Here is a 21,977-nt window from a genome sequence, read left to right on the forward strand (position 1 = left end):
TCCACACAGTTTAGTTGGTTCTTTTGCCAAGCAGGGGTAACAACATTTATTCAAGCAGCTTATTTTAGCGCCAGCACGAAGCGCCAGCCAACAGAAGAGCCTCAACAAAAGAGCCGGGAGTCTAGCTGTGGGAGTCCAGCAAGGGGAGGCCTGCGCTGAGACGCTGTTCGACTAGATCCGAACCTAACAGCGCTCTGGAAGAAGCCATCTACTAGTCAGGTCTGTATCCTCCACCCCACTGCTCCTACTGTGCCTTTTGTCTTGCTTGTCCTGCTATGACTGTCTCTCACATCCCTGTTCTGTCCTCCCGTCCTCGTCCTCTGCCCTCCCTCCGCTGTTGCTCCTCCAACCCCTCTAACCTCATTTCTCTGCCTCTCCCCCCCTCCCGCACACTCTCTGGTGCACTCTGGAACTGTCACTCTTCTGCTAACAAAGCTGATTTCATCTCTGCCTTTGCCTCCCACCTCTCGCTCGATTTCCTTGCTCTCACTGAAACCTGGCTGTCCCCTGATAACACTGTTACTCCTGCTGCCCTGTCCTCTCTCTACGTCCTGTCCCATACCCCGCGTCTCACCGGACGGGGAGGTGGGACGGGTCTTCTCCTCTCTCCCTCCTTACTCTTTTCTGTCCCCTCTGATCTCACCTCCCTCTCTGTCACTACCTTTGAATTTCATGCAGTCCAACTAACCTCTCCCTGTCAACTCCTGCTCATTGTTTTGTACCGCCCCCCTGGGCCTCTCACTCACTTTCTGGATGAACTCGACTATCTACTCTCCTCCCTCCCCTCTCTGTCTACCCCGACTGTCCTGTTGGGTGACTTCAACATCCATCTCTCCAACCCCAGCCACTCTGCTGGATTCCTCCCTCTCCTTCACTCCTTCGACTTCTGTCTCTCTCCGTCCCCTCCTACCCACAAAGCTGGCCGTCAACTGGACCTCACCTTCTCCAGGGCCTGCTGCCCCTCCAACCTCTCTGTCACCCCCCTGGACCTCTCTGATCACTATTTCATCTCTTTTTCTCTGTCTCTCCCCCCTCTCCCTGCTCCTCCTACCCCCACTGTCACCTCTCGCCGTAACCTCCGCTCTCTCTCCCCCTCTGTCCTTGCCTCCACTGCTCTCTCTCACCTCCCTCCTATCGACTCCTTTTCACAACTCTCCGTAGACTCTGCTACCTCCACCCTCTTCTCCTCACTCACCTCCTCCCTCGACTCCCTCTGTCCCCTCACCTCCCGACCCGCTCGCCCCTCCCCTCCCCATCCCTGGCTCTCCTCTGTGCTCTGCTCGGCAAGAATCACACTGCGATCTGCTGAAAAGAAATGGAAGAGAACCAAACTCCCTGCTGCCCTAGACCTTTACCGCACTCTTCTCTCCTCCTTCTCCTCTACTCTCTCCTCTGCTAAATGTGCTTATTTCCAATCTGTAATCCAAGCCTCCACTAACAACCCACGTAAACTATTCTCTACCTTCTCCTCCCTCCTAAACCCTCCCCCCCCTCCTCCTCCCTCCTCTATCTCCCCTGACGACTTTGCCTCCTTCTTCTCTTCTAAAATCTCAGATATCCGCAAACTCTTTAACACCTCTCCCTCCCCCGCACCCCCTCCTGCTCCAACCCCTACACCCACTACATCCCCTACTAACTCGCCCTCCCTCTCCACCTTCTTGCCCCTCTCAGACTCTGACCTCTCCTCCCTGCTCCAGGGTCACAAACCCACCACGTGTGCCTTGGACCCCCTCCCCACTCACCTCTTTCAAGCTGCTGCTCCTGCTCTACTCCCCTTCATCTCCTCCCTCCTCAACACCTCTCTACTTTCTGGCATCTTCCCCTCTGCCTTCAAAAAAGCCTCTATCACTCCCCTCCTCAAAAAACCTACCCTCGACCCCACCTCCCTCCAGAGCTACCGTCCTGTCTCCCTCCTACCCTTCCTCTCCAAAACCCTCGAGCGGACTGTACACCGCCAGCTCTCTGCTTTCCTGTCCAACCACTCTCTGCTTGACCCTCTCCAATCTGGCTTCCGCTCTGCTCACTCCACTGAAACCGCCCTTCTGTCTGTCACCAACTCACTTAAGTGTGCCCGAGCTGCCTCTCTCTCCTCTGTCCTAATTCTCCTCGACCTCTCTGCTGCCTTTGACACTGTTGATCACTCTATTCTACTATCATCTCTTGCTGACCTGGGGATCTCTGGCACTGCTCTGGCCTGGTTCTCCTCCTACCTCTCCAACCGCACTTACCAGGTAACCTGGCGTGGAGCAACCTCCACACCTCACCCTCTCTTGACTGGAGTCCCCCAAGGGTCAGTCTTGGGTCCTCTCCTGTTCTCTCTCTACACCCGCTCCCTGGGCCCCCTCATCGCATCCTATGGTTTCTCATACCATTTCTATGCTGATGATGCTCAGATTTTCCTCTCCTTCCCCACCTCTGACTCCACCATCTCCTCCCGTATCTCTACCTGTCTGTCTGCTATTTCCTCCTGGATGCACTCGCATCACCTCAAACTCAACCTCTCTAAATCTGACCTCCTTTTCTTTCCCTCCTCCTCCCCCTCCTCTGATCTCTCTATCTCTGTTCCTCTGGAATCTACCACACTCTCTCCCTCTTCCTCAGCTAAAAACCTTGGAGTCACCCTGGACCCCTGCCTCTCTTATTCCCAGCACATCTCCACTCTGGCACGCACTTGCAGATTCTTCCTGAGCAACATCCGAAGAATCCGACCCTTCCTCACCAACTATGCTACCCAGCTCCTGGTCCAGGCCCTGGTACTCTCCCGCCTAGACTACTGCAACTCCCTCCTGGCTGGCCTCCCTGCGTCCGCCACCCGTCCGCTCCAGCTCATCCAGAACTCTGCTGCTCGCCTGGTGTTCTCTCTACCTCGCTTCGCCCACGCTACTCCACTACTGCGCTCGCTCCACTGGCTCCCGATCACCGCTCGCATCCAGTTCAAGACTCTTGTACTAGCCTACAGATGCCTTGATCAGACTGCACCCAGCTACCTCCAGACCCTCATCTCTCCCTACACCCCCACTCGACCTCTCCGCTCCGCCTGCACTAGAAGACTGGCTCTACCTCCGCTACGCTCCCCTGCCTCCCGAGCCCGCTCCTTCTCCACCCTTGCTCCGCAGTGGTGGAACGACCTTCCTACAGATGTCAGGACTGCCCAGTCCCTGACCACATTCCGGCGCCTCCTTAAGACTCACCTCTTCAAACAGCACCTGTAGAACTCCTCTGTTGTATCCTGGGACACTATCACCCTTCATTTAAATATGCTTTATTTTGCTCTTATCTGCCCCCTATTTTACTGCATTTAATCCTGTACCTCAGAATATTGTAATCTCCCAAGTGTTTAATCTGTAGTATTTTGTACTTAATCATATCCTGATGTAACTATCACTACTTAATCATATCTTGATGTAACTTTCACTATTATCTGCTGTATTATTGAATTGTGGTTTGTCACACTTGAGAATTATTGTATTTCTTGTTCTTATTGTATGACTTATATTGTAACACTTGAATGTATTTGTATTTGCTTGCGATTGTAAGTCGCCCTGGATAAGGGCGTCTGCTAAGAAATAAATAATAATAATAATAATAATAATTATAGGGTAGGGTGAGATAGTCTAACAGCTGATCTGTATTTGATACTACTGTATCACATTTCACCCTGACTGCGAACATCTCTTGGAAGCATTTTACCGAGCCTGTAAGCATGGTGAGTGTTAATGAGTGTTTGCAAGAAACAATAATCTCATACACAGATTCTAAACCGTGCAACTGGGCTTCCACTTGGCTTTGATTTTACATCAAATTGTTGGCCTTTTCTTTGGCAGCAAATAACTGCTTTTATCCAAACCAAATTAATTTGTCACTTGAGAGAAAGTTCAACAAAGAGGCCAGTGAAGCGGGGCTAATCTATCACAATTAGTGAGCTGGTTCTCATATAACAGCTTATTTTTGTGCATAAGCGTGTCAGGGAAGAATGATCAGACACAATGCATGTGCTGTTTAATAGCTGACATTACCAAGTAACCACCAGAACAACATCTGCAAGGTATTTATTTGTTATCCAGTTTACACTGCAGTCTTAGTAACAAGGTTGTGCACAGGGATTTGAAACATAGCATGACAGGGTAGCGTTGCGGGCCCAGATGGTATCGGCAGGGAAGGAGACGGAGGCAAGGAAGCTGCAGTTTAAGCGTGGCTGTGCATTTTAATCAACAAACAAAAATACAAAACAAAACACTACTGCTCACAGAGCAAAAATAAAAGGTTAAACAAATACAGGTCTCGCACACAATAAACAAGAACAAAATAACTGGCTCAAGAGCCAAAACAAAAGGTTTAAACAAAACTCAAAAAACCATAGGCTGGGAATTAGCCTTCACTACAAAGTTTTCAAAATAAACACGCCTTCGCCCAAACAAAGGAGTTTTCTCCCTTTTATACCATGTGGTTGGAGCCTAATTATCATCAATTATTCAACTAGCTCCAGCCACATTCTCATATATATTTTGGCAGGGATAGGAAATTAACCCCATCCCTGCCAACCACCACCAAAACACCACAAAACAATATTATTTACAGATAATAGTTATTCAATAAAACCAGATTTTAACTGTATCTATCTATCTATCTATATATATATATATATATATATATATATATATATATATATATATATATATAACCTGTTTCAAATGTTTTCTGTATGTAAACAAATTGATTTGGCAAATGCTATTCCACCCCTGCATCCTCCAAGGCTGGGATTGATGGAAGTGAACCGTCCTCCTCATTGATTTTATAGGAGCCCTGTTTTTGAATGGGTGGTGGGGGGTGAGGACTGACGACAGTGAACACTGACGCAAGACCACAGGCAGAGAAGAGAGACTGAACATTCCTTATGCTGGTCTGAGCTCTGTCTGTCACAGCAATAATACAAAATAACAAAACAAAACAGAACAGAACTCCTATAAAAATAACTATAAACTTTATTTATTCACAGATCATTAAAGAGTGCCTGATCTTGGAGTTTGTTATTTCAATCACACCAGCTATGCTTGGCACAGACCACTCCACCAAGATCTGCGAAAGGGAACTACTGCTTGTCAAAATCCGTCTGGACTTCTATCTATCAATAGACGTGCTTAAAAACATTCCTTTGCTCATTCTTTTCTTCGTCCTAAGAGAGTAACTGAGCAACGGTAAAGTATAAACGAAAAAATAAATAATAATAACTAGAAATCAAATAAGTTTATGATCTCATAATAACCCCATAATTTGAGCATTACATACAGTATATACAATCCATACCATATGGAATATATCCTGACAATCTTGGTATTCATTGCCATGACTAAGACACAAAGCCCAAGGCCTGCAAGAACAAGTCAAGATCCAAAAAGGCATGGGTTTTGTGAAGAAGACAGTGCTTCTTTTGATATATATATATATATATATATATATATATATATATATATATATATATATATATATATATACAGACGTGCTCAAATTTGTTGGTACCCCTCCACAAAAAATGAAGAATGCACAATTTTCTCTGAAATAACTTGAAACTGACAAAAGTAATTGGCATCCACCATTGTTTATTCTATATTTAATAGAAATCAGACTTTGCTTTTGATTTTTTATTCAACATAATATTGTAAATAATAAAACAAATGAAAATGGCATGGACAAAAATGATGGGACCGCTAACCTAATATTTTGTTGCACAACCTTTAGAGGCAATCACTGCAATCAAACGTTTTCTGTAGCTCTCAATGAGACTTCTGCACCTGTTAACAGGTAGTTTGGCCCACTCTTCCTGAGCAAACTGCTCCAGCTGTCTCAGGTTTGATGGGTGCCTTCTCCAGACTGCAAGTTTCAGCTCTTTCCATAGATGTTCGATAGGATTCAGATCAGGACTCATAGAAGGCCACTTCAGAATAGTCCAATGTTTTGTTCTTATCCATTCTTGGATGCTTTTAGCTGTGTGTTTTGGGTCATTATCCTGTTGGAGGACCCATGACCTGTGACTGAGACAGAGCTTTCTGACACTGGGCAGTACGTTTCGCTCCAGAATGCCTTGATAGTCTTGAGATTTCATTGTGCCCTGCACAGATTCAAGGCACCCTGTGCCAGGCGCAGCAAAGCAGCCCCAAAACATAACCGAGCCTCCTCCATGTTTCACTGTAGGTATGGTGTTCATTTCTTTGAAAGCTTCATTTTTTTGTCTGTGAACATAGAGCTGGTGTGACTTGCCAAAAAGCTCCAGTTTTGACTCATCTGTCCAAAGGACATTCTCCCAGAAGGATTGTGGCTTGTCAATATGCATTTTAGCAAATTCCAGTCTGGCTTTTTTATGTTTTTCTGTCAAAAGTGGAGTCCTCCTGGGTCTTCTTCCATGGAGCCCACTTTCGCTCAAAAAGCGACGGATGGTGCGATCAGAAACTGACGTACCTTCACCTTGGAGTTCAGCTTGTATCTCTTTGGCAGTTATCCTTGGTTCTTTTTCTACCATTCGCACTATCCTTCTGTTCAATCTGGGGTCGATTTTCCTCTTGCGGCCGCGCCCAGGGAGGTTGGCTACAGTTCCATGGACCTTAAACTTCTTAATAATATTTGCAACTGTTGTCACAGGAACATCAAGCTGCTTGGAGATTGTCTTGTAGCCTTTACCTTTACCGTGCTTGTCTATTATTTTCTTTCTGATCTCCTCAGCCAACTCTCTCCTTTGCTTTCTCTGGTCCATGTTAAGTGTGGTGCACACAATGATACCAAACAGCACAGTGACTACTTTTCTCCATTTAAATAGGCTGAATGACTGATTACAAGATTGGAGACATGTGTGATACTAATTAAAGAAACTAATTAGTTTGAAATATCACTATAATCCATTTATTTATTATCTTTTCTAAGGGGTACCAACAAATGTGTCCAGGCCATTTTAGAATATCTTTGTAGAATAAGCAATAATTCATCTCTTTTCACAGCTTCTTTGCTTTATTCTATGACATACCAAAGGCATGCAAGTATACATGATAAATAGCTTTTAATTTCATCACTTTTCAGGAGGAATGAAGCATTATTTCAATGAGCTGTAAGGGTACCAACAAATTTGAGCACGTCTGTATATACCTGGAGAAACAGATAACGACATAGAAAGTCTGTACAGCACTGAAACACTATGTTTTAAAAAACCCAACTGTACTGCTGAACCTCATCTTCTTTAATATTAACATCACAAGGGTATCCATGTATTATAAAAAAAAATAATAGATGGGCCTCTTCAGTGAGTTACAGGAAAACAATTCCATCTCGGGTTTCTGTGACAGTTTATAAATTACTTGGCCTTTGGTCTCGTAATTTATGACATCACAGAAACCCTAGACAGAATTATTTTCCTGTAACTCACTGAAGCCCATCTATAATATATATATATATATATATATATATATATATATATATATATATATATATATATATATATAGCTCAAAGAGCCAGCTGCCCAACGTTTCGTTATGTTGTACATATTTTTCTCAAGTTCTTGTTTGAATCAAAACATTGGAGGTATTTATAGGTTTTTGACAGCATGACAACTACTTGTTATTGTTTACATTCAAATCCATGATTTATTCTTACATGATGTAATGGTGTTCTATATATTGTGACATCATTTTTACTTCTATCTTTGAATCTGTATTAATTCTAATTAATATTACTTTATATAAACTTATATTTTTATTATATCATGCAATGCTGGCTCTGAGGATCAGTCTAGATTTGGCCTCCCCAGCACATCAGCATGCACAACTTTTGAATGAATTTTGTTTATTTATTTCAATGTTATATATTTATTGAAGTTAATTAGTTCATTCTTTTCTGTTGAGTCCCGCTGGCATAATCGTGTTCAGCCTATTTATCCATTTACTTTCTTTTATTCTTCTATATGTCACATTGTCTAATTTGAGCTGTTCTAATACTGCAAACTCTACATCATTTGTGTCATGTCCCTGACTGGTGAAGTGCTGTACTATTGGTTCATTCATTTTTTTATTTCTAATTAATGAAAGGTGGTTCTGAATTCTTTTATATAAAGTAGTTCCAGTCTCTCCAACATATTTGATTTCATCACATTTTTCACAGGCTATTCCATAAACGACATTGCTATTTTTACAGTAGGTATTAGTTTTTAGTGGATATGTGGTGTTCTTCTGTTTAATTATATTTTTACTTTGTGCATGTATTTACACACTTTACATTTACTGGTGCACATGTTCGTAGAACCTATTTTGTCAATTATTCTTTTATGTTTACTGTGAACTAAAATATCACCTAAATTAGCTTCTCTTTTGAATGCTACAACTGGGGCCTTAAGAAATACTTTTTAAAATTTTTCTGAATTATGTAGAATCCGCAAGGGTTGTCTTAGAAATATTGTGCAAAAGTTTAGAGTAAGTCATTACTAATGGGACTCTTTTGACCTTTTTATCTCTTTTTATAATCTAGTAGATCATCTCTTTTTAGTTTATCCACTTTTCTTAACTCCATCTCTATAATTCTTTCTTTGTATCCTCTTTTTTAAGATTTGTTTTTAATACATTTCTTTGTTTTACATAGTCACTTTCTTTAGAGCATATTCTTCATATTCTTATTCCTAGACCCTTTGGGATTGCCCTTTTAGTGTGTATCGGATGTGCAGAGGACATGTGTAAATATTGGTGCATGTCACTAGGTTTACAGAAGAGGTCAGTCTCAATTGAACCTTCTTCAAGTTTTACTATGGTATCTAAAAATTATATTTCTTTCCTTGTCCATCGAAGGTCCACCTTAATATTACTGTGTATTTCATTTGCCATTTTATGAAACTGGAAAAGAGATTCTTCTCCATGTGTCCAAACCCCAAAAATATCATCTACAAACCGAATGTATTCTAAAGGTTCTCGTTCCGATTTTCTAAGTAATTGTTCTTCCCATTTCCCCATGTATGTACTGGCAAAATGCATTCCTAATTTAGATCCTATTGTTTTGTTTGTAATTCTTATCAACAAATTAAAATAACTGTTTTCTAAAACTATGTTGATCATGTTCAGTACCTCTGCTGTAGGTATTGATTTATCTAGTCTATTATCTGGTGCTTTTTGACAAACTTCTAAAGTTTCTTTACGAGGGACACTTGGGTACAAGGATTTTACATCCATGCAAAATAAAATTGCATTCTCTGGAAGGTTGTGTTTTATTGATTGAAGTCTTTTTAAAAATTGTGTTGTATCCTTAACATAGCTTGGTAATTTCTCAACGTGCGACCTAAGTTGTTTTTCTGCTATTTCAGCTATTATGTGTGTTGGATTATCAATTATACTGACTATCATTCGCATAGGGTGATTTTCTTTGTGCATTTTAGGATTTCCTCTTGCTAGGCCTGTTCTTGCATTATGTGGCTGCATGTACTTTTTTAATTCTTTTGATATAATTCCTTTATTGTATAGTCTCTCCGCAATTTCCTTAACCTCTTTTACCGATTTATTGATCTTATTGCTTTTAACTTCTTCATATGTATATGTATTATTTAATTCACATTCTACAGATTTCATATAGTTACCTGTGTTCATTATCACTATTCCTGAGCCTCTATCTGCTGGTCTTATCATTATATCATCATCATTTAACAACTCAGTCATCGCATGTTCTTCAATATTGGTTAAATTAAGTTTACATCTTTTCTTTAGTCCTACTATTATTTCTTGTTTAACTACTTCAATATACATATCTAACCATTTATCTCTTCCATCCGGAGGAGTCCATGTGCTTGTGCTATTAACCTTAATCCCATGCTCATAATTACCCTCTGAATCTTAGATATTTTCAATGAAAAAATATTCTGCTAATCTCATGCGTCTCTCCCACTCCTTTAATTCAGTGGCCAGTTTATCTTTATCGATGTATCTTTTAGTCGGTATAAACTTAAGTCCTTTACTCAGTACCGCTTTTTGGGATGTGGTTAAAGTTTTACTTGATAAATTAAATACTATGTCTTCTGTCTTCTCTTTTGTGTATTTGGTACCATGTCTATTTTTGGGTCTCCTATCTTTCTGTTTTGAATTCTCTGTCTTAGTCATGTTTAATTCTCTATTTTTCATTTTAATATTTACCTTAACCTGGTTTATTTTTACTGTTTTAGATTTATTTTGATTATCTTTCTTAATTATGCCACAGTATTTTTTAATTTTCTTCCGGTTTCATTGTCTTTAAATACAATAACTGATAAATGGTTATTGTTGTATAAAAGATTAATTGGATCGTTCTTATTTTTAATATATTCTGTTGCGCCTTCGTATTTAAAACAGTCCTTATTCTTTAAGTCTATGTATACGTGTATGGGCCTATTTAGGAGGTCTACAGCTGCCATAACTCCTGCCTCTGTAGCCCAAGAATCTATACTCCTGTCACTTAATTTCATTTTTTCAATATGGGTCACTGAGTCGATGTACATTTCATATTGTTTTATATTGCTTTCCATTAGTTCTGTTATATCATGTCTAATTGTTCGATGGTCATTTTGTGAACCGTATAAAACTACACCTAAACATCTAAAGAAACAGTTCCCGTCCTTCTCTATTTGAACTATGTTGTAGTCGTCATAACTCTTATACTTGCATTGCTCAAGCATTCTATTCGAAAGTTTTTCAGCAGTGTTTTCCTTATTCTCGGAATTGTTATGATTTGAAATTTTAATTTTTTCTAGACCTATTCTATTTTGTAATCCCGGTTGACCTATTAATTTGTGTAATTTCATTATCTTTTTGTTGTTCAAATATTCTAGTGTTTATATATATATAAAAGTAAAGCAAACCCACATTGGTCATTCACAAGAAGGACTTCAAACTACATCAGCCGGTAGAATGATCTTTTTTTTTTAAAGATCACATTTAAATATGGGGAAAACAGATGAGCTATTTGTTTTGATCAGTCAAATTAATCTCTCTGGAATGTCTGTGTCCGTATATTTCAAATGGTTTATGACTTAACAGTGAAATCTGTGGAAAGTTAGATATCTGTTAGATCATTTTTTGTTTTGGTATTTTTTCTTGTTCAGGTATTTATGAAAATGATGAAAGATAATGTGTAAATGAGGACGCCGTGTGTCTTCAAGCTCAACATTGACAACTCATCCAACTCATTAAATGCAGTGAATGGCACTTGAATAGCTGGCTGTTTCAGTCTGATAGTGGTTTGGGCAGGTCTTGCTGATGAGGGTTACTCTGGCAGTAAGTAAAGTCTGCATCTGCACTTCCCTTGACCTTAGTGAACTGTAAAAGGAGTGTGGTTCTCTGTGAATGCAGGCTTGCATGAGAGTTGGTCATTACTCTCCTGGCAAAAACCAGAAGGAATCTGCTTTGACATTCCTAATGAATTCCAGGTCCCTTCGCTTATCTACCATGCTAACAATAATCTGACTACTATGTCTTGCACGGCACTGTATCTTGGTATATAAATATTACTATCAATGTGCAGACAAAATTTGAGAAAATGTTCCCACAAAGATAGTAGAACTAAATATGCCTTCAAAAAAATTTACCCAAATGTATGGTGGTCCGAGGTGGCAACAGCAACACTTACAAACATCATTCATACGGTTAAAAACAACTCAAATAATGTGCCATAGAATACTGTAGAATAGCTCCCTACCTGATTGACGGAGACAATCTAAGGTACAATATTGTTGATCATTCTTTTGTATTTTGGTACTGAGTTTTAAAATGAATTGAAAACACATTATTTATCAAAAGCAATACTAAGCACCTATAAAAAAAAACTGTATAGCTTTCACACTATGTCACACACTTTGCTCTCCTGTTGATGTGAAATAAAATAATCTATTAAAAATCAGATTTAAAAAAAAGGAAATGTGCTTAGGTTGGCCAAACTTAATATTGCTACAGCTGAACGTTATGATATAGCTGTGATATTGTATGGTTTGGATGTGAGATACAGTGGGATTACTTTTCAAATTCCATATGTTGCAAATAAAATAAAAAAAAAGATTAAAGAAACTTCAGAAGGACATGGTTATTTGGGGGATAAAGTGAGAATTTTCATTTCAGCACTTTTGTGATTCCTTTTTGGCAATGACTTGTAATCGAGAAAGCGTTCCCCTGGCAATGGGGGTAGAGTGGCTGCTTTCATCCGTCCGTCTGTAAGGACAATATGGATTAAAAACAAAGCCTGCAGAACGATTCCTCGTTGCAGAAGATACCCGAATAATACTACAGTTACACTAAATATACATGTTACACATACGAAAGTCAAAACAAACAAGTCATCAAATGCTCTACAGGATGAAACTGACTTTTTGAACAGTACTTTCTATGAAATACCAAAAATAAAAACAAAAACAAATTGGCTTGAGTAAATTAACTAACTGCGGGGAGTCTTTCTGTCTTTCTTTCTGAAGTAAAACTAGCTATTTGCAAGCTAAAATGTTGAGAGAAGTACTACAAATTAATGTTATTGTACTACTTTACTATATTACGAGAAACACAAAATGGTTAGAATGGTTTTTGACAGCAGAAAGTGAATGTGTGGAAACCACACCATGGATCTACCATGTGGTCACATAATGCTATCCAAGCTCATTACAAACTGGCCTGCTTGAAACTGGGGAGATATTTGTATGATATGTAAGAGGAATTAAGTTAATTAATACTGTTTCAGTATTAAAACATCTGGAAATACCCAGAGTAGCTAATTAAAATCATATCCATTAATCATTTCATCACATGATAAATACCAAGAAAGCTTGCTCAACATTAATAGAATGAATTATTCCTCAGAATAGAAACAGTATCATTTGGTATCTATCTGGCACATATACCATTACATGGGTTAGCGTACTTGACTTTCCTTTAAAAAACAGCTTGAGGCCAAAGATGGTGAAAGCCTTAATTTACTATTACATGTGAAGGTTTCTTGACATCTTCAGAATCCAGGCTGAGATCGTGCTGAAAGATGAGAGCTGAGCAGGACTCAGATAGCACTGCTTCAGGCCTTGGACACTTAGGGAAAGCAAGCTCTGCAGCATTGTTGAGACATTTAAAACCGACACCATCCTTCAATTGTGTTGCAGTTTATACCAAAATAGGGTTTACCCTTCTGTGCTCTCTGCAGCATTAGAAATCTGGATGTGTTCATCCCAAGTTTACTGACAATCCATAACTGTTGCTTGAGGCTCTCCTTATCCCACAAACAATGCTTGCCATTAATGTCAGTCTGTGAAAAATATTCTTCAACAACTTGAAGAATGGCATCTACAGGTGTGTGCATGTGGGGGGGGGGGGGTTCGTGTATGCGTGTATGAGTTTGCGTGTGAGTGTGCGTGTGTGTGTGCTTGTATTTTACACTGCAGCACTGTTGATCTAGACAGTGGTAGACGTTGATAGCGCCACCCTGTCAAACCCAATTTCTCATATAACACATTTTGCTGCAGTTTTATTGTATGTAGTAATCTATCCTGCATCTGATTGAGAAGACACTTCCCATTAAGACAAAATGTCACGGCTGGATGCATTTTGATTAGGGACACATCAGGAGCATATATATATATATATATATATATATATATATATATATATATATATATATATATATATATATATATATATATATGTATGTATATATATATATATATATATGTATATATATATATATATATATATATATATTGTATATGTGCAAGGAGACCATGAAGTAGCTGAGAATGGGTTCAAGACATTATACAGGGGTATGCTTGTGATTCGTAATACAGTGGAGTAGCGTTTTAAATAACATGTGGCAAATTAAAATAAAGCTTAACAATAAGAATAATTAGCAAGTGACATATGGTGTTCTTCTGCAGCATTTTAAGGTTTGCTTGCACAGAACAACATATTTAGGTTTTTAGGCCTAACTGTCTAGCAGTACTGTTGGCAACACATTTTTAATGGTTCATAATGTATTACATCAATGCACTACAATATTGTAAGGTGACTAGAAATATGTATACAGTAAACCTTGATGTAAAAGTTCATATTATGAATCAAAAATCTCAGAAACACAGAAGAATGAATTACTTTGCATACATAAAATATTTATTTTTAAAAATGAGTGTGTAAAAGGCAAATACAACATATCCATTCCTGAATGGTTTCTTCACCAGCTTTTGCAATAAGCTGCTGTTTGTTGTTTGGGCCAACAGTTCTAGTGACTGACACACACAGAGTCCAGAATCCTTAATAACATTATGTGGGGAATTCGGTACAGTTTGAAGATGGCATTTAAAGGGTTCACTGCATAATGATGATAATAGACTTTGTACAGAACAGATAGCTGAACCACTTGACTTGTTATTCTGACCAACAGAAGTGCCTTCATTAATACAGTAATTCAAACACAATGATGCCAGGTAAGGCTTCATTAGCACTGAGAAAAAGAGCTCTTTTCAGATTTCGTACTGTACAGTACATACTGTACCCAGGGCCAGACTGGCACACTGTCCAGAATGTTACATTTGGAAGGTAAATGTACAAAGTGTTCTCCCTACCACTACAGGAACTCTGCATTTACTTTCATTAATTAGAGTTGCTTTGAAATCTGTAATTGTAGAAATCTGCATCCCCAAACAGAAAGTGAACTGACCGAAAAATTATGAATAAATGGGTTTGTATTTTTTTATAATAAAAATTGAGTGTAAAACATTTCTGTGTATCTTATTCCAACACCAGTGCAGGTAAAAAACACACTGCTTATAACAGAAACCATGCAGATGTACTGAAACTTTGAACTGATTTATACTTTGAACAAGCCTCAACCACGAAAAAAAAACAAAGCAAAATAACTCCAGTGTACCAAAAAAGACACTTTATAGTCAACAGATTAGAAAAATATAGTACTATTAACAGCAGATTTAATATGTCAAATAAACAGTTTGTACAGAACATTAGAAAAAAGAAAGTATACTGCAAGAAGTAGTGCAGCATACTGCATTTGCATAATTATAAGTGACTGTAATCTGAACGGGTTATAGAAGGGATGGTAGCAAAGATGTTATTCTCCTAGCCATTATAGAGCATGAAGCACAAGGAAAAGACTCTTCATTTTATGTAACACTGTATATTGCCTCAAAGCTACTGCACAACAAGCATAATTACAATTTAGAAGAACAGCAAATACAAAACAAAACAAAAAATACACTTGGAAAAGGTTTCTGCCATAGGAAGAATATAAATAGCTCAATATCTAATAATACTTTAAAGTTATTATAAGGCACGCTCCTATTAAATATACACTAAGCAACATTCAAATAAAATAGAGAACATGACTGTGTCCGTCCTAAAACTGTGAACATTTTATTTAAAAAAAACAAAAAATGTCTGTTTTGTGAATTATACTTTGCCTTGGTTTGCCTGGAAAGTTTTATTTTATAGATTAAACTGCATTTTTTAACGACACATGATCAATAAGTTACTGATCTATCAGCTTACAGCAATGCTTGATGAGAACATCCATTTATTCTTAACTCCAGTTCTGCTCTTCCCCATTCGTGCTATACCAAGAGCAGTTACTGTAAATATAAACTATGAGAACTTAATACCGATTGCTTGCTCCTTTGTCCCCAGTGTAATCAGGAATGCTAAAGTCCACCTGGACAGCATGTCAGTTTTGGAGCAAATGTCAGTTACTTGTCATTAAGAATTTCTATTAATACTTATATTAAAAAACAGAACATATTTACATTTGGTCCTTACATATTTTACATTGTTTCTTTATAGGGTGCCACAATTATGCATCACTGATCATCATAACACTTCTCCTTATTAAAATTGTACAAAAGTGATCACGTTCACCATGAAAAGAAAATATATATATATATCTAGCACACTGTATATACGTTTTGTGACTATATCTAGCACACTGTATATACGTTTTGTGACTTTCCAAAGCTACTGTGCTCAGTCTTTCCAAAGTGGACAATGGCTCTCACAGTGGTTGGTTGTTCTCCACTGCCGAGTACTCTGTCTCAGATACCTTGGAGGCATCGATGAGTTTGGCCAGGCCAGTTTTGGTGGAGTACTTGAAGATAAAAGCCTTCATGAGGTCATACCTGTAGTTCTTGTTGATGAAGTTGTAGATGACGGGGTTGACGCAGCAGTGAATGAGCGAGAAGCACTGGGTGAAGTGCAAGGCCACGTACAAGAAGTTCTCCAGTTCGCAGCTGAAGGGTAGCACGTTGAGGAGGGACAAGGCATCTATCAGAAGCACAGCATGATAGGGCAGCCAGCAGACCAGGAAGACCACGATGTAGGTAAAGATGATTTTGCGACTGATCCTCCTTTCTTGGTCGCTGGAGGAAGAGATGACCCTGGCCAGGAGGATGTAGAAGATAGCGATGACGGGGAACGGGATGGCAAAGCCCAAGACAATAAAGCTGAGCTGGATCCCGACCATCCACTCCCTGAAACTGTGCCCTGGGTAAGCAGGACGGCAGGAGGTTTCCTCACTGATTGGGTTGATAGTTGTTTTGAGGTAGTAGGTATCGGGGATGGAGGCTGCCAAGGCGAGTAGCCACACGAAGATACAGATGAGCCTACGGACAACTTTCTTCTTGCGGCTGTTGGAGTCCCCGAAGAGGACCACAGAGATGTAGCGGTCGACGCTCATGCAGGTGAGGAAGAAGATGCTCCCAAAGAGGTTGACACTGAAGATCAGATGGGTGATCTTGCACATCACCTCGCCGAAGGGCCAGTGGCCATGCTGGATCAGGGAGACCACCCATATGGGGAGGGTGGCCACAACGCAGAGGTCAGCGATTGCCAGGTTCAGGATGTACAGGTGCGTCTCGTAGCGGTTCCTCTCGGCACGCAGGTTCACCCACACCACCACAGAGTTGGCCACGAGGCCAATAATGAAGATAAAGATGTAGAACAGGGACAGGGTGTACAGGACTGCACTCTTGTTGAAGCTGTGAGGGCACACTAGTGTCTCTATGAAGTTGTGCTCCACGCTGTTGCTGAAAGAATGATCTGTTCCTTGTTCCGTTAAATTCATCTCTTCCAAGTAATCCAGAATCTCAGTTATATCAATGGCACTCATTTTTATCTTCTAGATCGACTCTAATCTAAAAAGGGAAACAATAAGAGACATTAAAACACTGTTCTGCATTTACAGTATGCTCCAATTCAGGGTAGTCAAGCTGCCAATTAACATTAATTTGGGCTTGGGCTTACCTAAAATACCATTAGGAAGTCCAAATTTAATGCTTGTGTTTTATACTTGGTTATGACTGTGGCATAGTAAGAAAATACTGTATAAAGTGCAGCTCTCAGACTTCTGCTGGGACAGTTACCTTGACCCTACACTGCGATCTGCACTGAATATTTAACATTGTTTCTTTAATTTGTTTTTTCTTGAGTATCCATTTCCTTGGCAGCACAGTACTGTTGTTCTCTTTTAAATTAGAGAAATAAAAATAACCAATAACCAGGAGATGTCATTGCCGGGAATCATCCGAAGCACACTGTCCTGAACAGTTCAATCTGCAAAGGAAACAAACTAAAGGGAGACATTCCTGCAGCTCGCTCACGCTCCTGGGTGTGCTGGACTAGTCCATCAGTTCAGTACCAAAGAGTTGACTATTCATCGGCTTGACTTTTTTCTTTGGTAAGACAACCCTTTATAAATCTACCATCCAGAGCCCTGCTGCAGTGGATCTATATGAAGGTCATTGATAAAAGAACAACAATTCAACCAATAACAGCAATAACAGCTGTTTGTTATGAAAAGTCACCGATGAGTCATGTAATGAGTGTACAAAAGCCATTCATACCCCGATGAAAAAAAAAATGCACGTACATTCTAATGAGAATATATATTTCTGCATAATTACATCATAAAGTCACATTTGTAGTTCACTGCAATTATTTCTAGTGTGACCTCAGCAGGCACTCACCCTGCTGTCCCTCAGACATGCATGGTTTAACCTCTATACTAAATTACAGAGTCAAAGCCTGGATTATTTCAGACCATTTTAATGTGGCTTTTGTGAGATGTGTCATGAAATGATAGTACTGTAATGCTAGTTTAATACATACTGCACATACAGTATGTAGCAGCTGTTACTGTATCAGTATCCATAGCTTTAAACATCTGATCATTAGATTTATGGCAGTAAAGTAAGATGTAATTATGGCATTGCTATCTTTATCAGATAACAAAACCTATGATTGCTGTGTGCAACCAGGCATAAAATACCCAAACCCATCAGTTATCTTTGTCACAGATATTTATTTGAGTTATCTGATAATCCTCTTTAAGGATAGAGGCACCATATGTTATAACTACTGTTTAAACGTTTGTCTACCATATTACTGAGTTTCTTTTTTATTGCACTCTGTGTACAAGTGCACAACAGCTGGTATCAGCTGCATGCTCTCCAAGAATACCAAAGTGTAGCTTGATCAATAGGTTATCAAAGGTCGTCTCTATCTGGAAACAGGAGTAGGGATTGACAATGGTTAAAAGGATCAAATCAAATAAATTGACTCATTATCTTCCTAAGGCTTGGGATGTCTCTAAGCAATAATAACCACAGCTAAAAGGCAAACAGTATCTCTTATCTTCAGGAAAGCCCTGAAGCTAAATCCTTGTGTTACGGAACTTTTTCCTCTCAATTACATCTATTAATCAGCAGGGAACATTGTAGTTTAAACAGTTATGTGACGACCAGGCACCACAAAGTCTGTTTTCCATAACTAAAAAAATAACCCCCTGATGAATTAAAAAAAATAAAACTCCCTGTAAATCTGATTTGTTTACAGTTTTGAGACCCGGCTGCCCTTCACCTAATCCCTTCCTCATCCAAAACTTCACTAAGGCACAAAGCCCTCCCTGTCTGGGCAGAATTATTCCCAGACGTCCCCTTTCTCCTCTTTCTCCCTAAACCTTTCTCCTCTAAACCGAGTAAACCTGACATATTTATAACGCCTCACTGTAAAACAAACAAAAGCAACTTGTGATATGTGGGAAATGTGGCGAAAAAGGGGGAGGGGCTCGTGGTACTGCGGATTCAGCTATTCTCAGAAAAGCCCAAGCTAGTCTTACCATGCTACTATATCTCTGCTCTACATCCCCTAGTCTCCATTGTCCAGGGCAGATGCAATGTTGATAGCGTGTGGTACGGAACAGGGAGAAGTCAGTCCTTGTAGGAGCCTGCAGTAACAGATTACAGAGCTCTACAGATAAAAAGAAAGCATTTTCTTTCTCATTGAATAAGTGATAAAAACGGTTCGTCCTGTGATCGGACAGGCACCGCAATAGAAGTCTGGAACCTTTTTGTTGCAGTTAGATCAACTTACTGTTGTGCTATGAAAGAAGGCAGACAGCGTTGTATTCAATCACAGATGTGCATTGTGTAAACTGTGATTGACAATAACAAGCCCCCGTTAATATCCTTTCTTCAATGCATTCTCACCCATACCATGATTCCTATGAACCCTAAGCAAAACAAACAATCTCAAACAGCTAGCCAATTACCAGTACTAATAGTACTATTTTCAGATGCTGATGTTTGTGATTTACAAGCAGTAACACGGATGATCATTTGATTACATTTCAATAAAGTACTTAACACGGCATATACTTTTTTATGTTAATATATAATTTAAACGGCTAATTAAATCGTACTTTAAGTATGTAAGTATGGGCAGCAGTGTGGAGTAGTGGTTAGGGCTCTGGACTCTTGACCGGAGGGTTGTGGGTTCAATCCCCAGTGGGGGACACTGCTGTTGTACCCTTGAGCAAGGTACTTTACCTAGATTGCTCCAGTAAAAACCCAACTGTAAAAATGGGTAATTGTATGTAAAATAATGTGATATCTGTATAATGTGAAATAATGTATAATGTGATATCTTGTAACAATTGTAAGTCGCCCTGGATAAGGGCGTCTGCTAAGAAATAAATAATAATAATAAATAAATAAAAAGAGCATCTCAGGTAGTAACCTGACATGTATTGTGTGTGGTGGCCGTATTCATTGTGTTCCTAAATAAGAGCTGGACCAAAACTAAAGCAAACGAACCGGTGATAATCAATGACGTCGACTGTGTGCATTTCCATTACAGCAGCCCCAAAGCACTTTTAAACTATAGATAGGTAAAACAAAAGTCCGTTTCACAATACAAACAGAGTGGTTTCGATGTAATTTACATAATGCAGCTCAAACCTCCTCCTCTGCCAAGCCGCATCATTAGTCCTCTATAGTGTTTGTCCTTTAAAGACAACTGCACGGATCCTCTCTTGTTTGCAGAAAGAGGGGTGGCATTTACTGGTTACTCTTGAAAGCCTGTGTTATTTAGATGTATCACTATTCACAGAATTCTATAGGGATTTTGTGCACAGATGACTAACCACATTTTACCAGCAAGGTCCTACTCACTGTCCATCTCACACAAATAATAGTAAGTTAAAAATAAGATGTACAGCCGTATTTTTTTGTTTTGTTTTGTTTTGCTTTTTAAGATGTATTGTTAAAGTATTTAACTACGCCGATGTTCCTAAGCACTGTACATAACGACATCATGGAATACAGCGGCTCAATAGTTCACTGCCTACCAAACTATATAGTAAACAAACTATTGAGAATAGCACCTGGAAGAGACAACGCCTGCTTGTGTAAAGAAAAGGAATTGTTACCATACACCAGTACAGCGTGGTTAACGTCACAGTGCAGCAATCACCCTAATATATGAAATAATATAGCCTATATTAAAGTATTTTCGCTGTGCAAGAATAGCACGTAGGTAATGTTCGTGTGTGTGTGTGTGAAAGAGAGTGTGTGTGCTGTTTAATTGCAGCAAGGCTTAAATATAAATTAACATAATCATACTTTCCATAGAATTTACTTGCAACTGTGTCCAATGACGCACATTGTGTTCATTAGAATATGTAGTTTGTTTCCGCGAGTGCTGTCGTAGCCTTTTCCTCGTTGTAACCTTTGTTTTGATCACACTGTACTGTAAACTCAATTAAAATGCAGCTTGCACTAAATGGCAGATCTATGGCAGTCAGAAAATACCTTTTAGTGAGTAAAACGAGACACCCCTCAGGATAAAAATGCACTTCGGAAGTTAGTGGCAACCAGTCACCAGCTGCGGTGGCGATGGAGTGGCTGCATTTTTAATGACTACTCTAGAAATCACAGTGACAGGAAACACGGTAGTAACCACCAGACTCAAACAATTAAGATCCAGACACTGCTTTCTCCTTCCTAAATCTCAAGTCGCAATCTTCTCCCTTCCGTCGAGACAAACTAACTCGCTGTCACGTGGTTCTTCAGATTTACCTGTAAGATTATTCTCCTGGTACAGGTATACATTAACTCAGTATATACCAGTGGCAGACAGGTCTTAAAAATGCTGAATAGTTCATAATGCCAATACATCAATGCAAACGTGTGATTAAAAATACATTTTCTTACCTTGCCTTTTCACCTGGTTTAATCCGTCGACTAAATTCGAAAGAGTTATTTGTATTATTAATATTTTAATAAAGTTGTAGTCACGTAAAACAATGGTCTGTATAAAAATTATTACTCATGCGATATTTCAGTGTCTTTTTTCTCTCTTGCGATGTGCGCTCCGTGCTATGAACACACACTGAATTTGTCAACCGCATGCACTTGTTAATATACAAGAAAGAGAAACGCCTACGGAGGCAGGTCTAAGGAGGCTGTACTTGGCTTGCAACAAACATGCCAAAACACACAAGATCTAACTACAGGGCGTGCGGAAAAATCTGGTTGCCGGTCACTCCAGAAAACCCAGTTATTAAAATGCTGACTATTTCACTTTGTTTCTCTGAGTGGAACAAAACTATCTATGTGTTAGCAACATGACACTGTAGCGTTTACATGCATTGAGTTTATTGGAGAACGTTCGAATTAACAATCTTA

The 21,977-nt window shown here is 39.4% G+C and overlaps 1 protein-coding gene across 2 annotated transcripts; it reads right to left on the reverse strand.

The window, feature by feature from the left end:
- Nucleotides 1-14,099: 14,099 nt before the first annotated feature.
- LOC117427183 (atypical chemokine receptor 3-like) lies at nt 14,100-21,681 on the reverse strand. Of its 2 annotated transcripts, none has more exons than XM_034045634.3 (2): nt 21,504-21,681; nt 14,100-17,147 (listed from the first exon to the last, which is right to left on the reverse strand). In XM_034045634.3, the coding sequence occupies exon 2, from the start codon at nt 17,120-17,122 to the stop codon at nt 16,010-16,012; it is 1,113 nt and encodes a 370-aa protein (XP_033901525.1). In that variant the 5' UTR covers nt 17,123-17,147; nt 21,504-21,681; the 3' UTR covers nt 14,100-16,009. The 2 variants fall into 2 exon arrangements, with proteins under 2 accessions (XP_033901525.1, XP_058889982.1); XM_059033999.1 differs by lacking the exon at nt 21,504-21,681 and adding an exon at nt 19,130-19,915.
- Nucleotides 21,682-21,977: the final 296 nt, after the last annotated feature.

The sequence above is a fragment of the Acipenser ruthenus genome, chromosome 11, assembly GCF_902713425.1.
Source record: "Acipenser ruthenus chromosome 11, fAciRut3.2 maternal haplotype, whole genome shotgun sequence".
In the NCBI taxonomy this organism is placed as follows: Eukaryota; Metazoa; Chordata; class Actinopteri; order Acipenseriformes; family Acipenseridae; genus Acipenser; species Acipenser ruthenus.

What these genes read in the sequence shown, in the direction of transcription:
- LOC117427183 (XM_034045634.3), bottom strand. Translation starts at nt 17,122, where the DNA reads ATGAGTGCCATTGATATAACTGAGATTCTGGATTACTTGGAAGAGATG.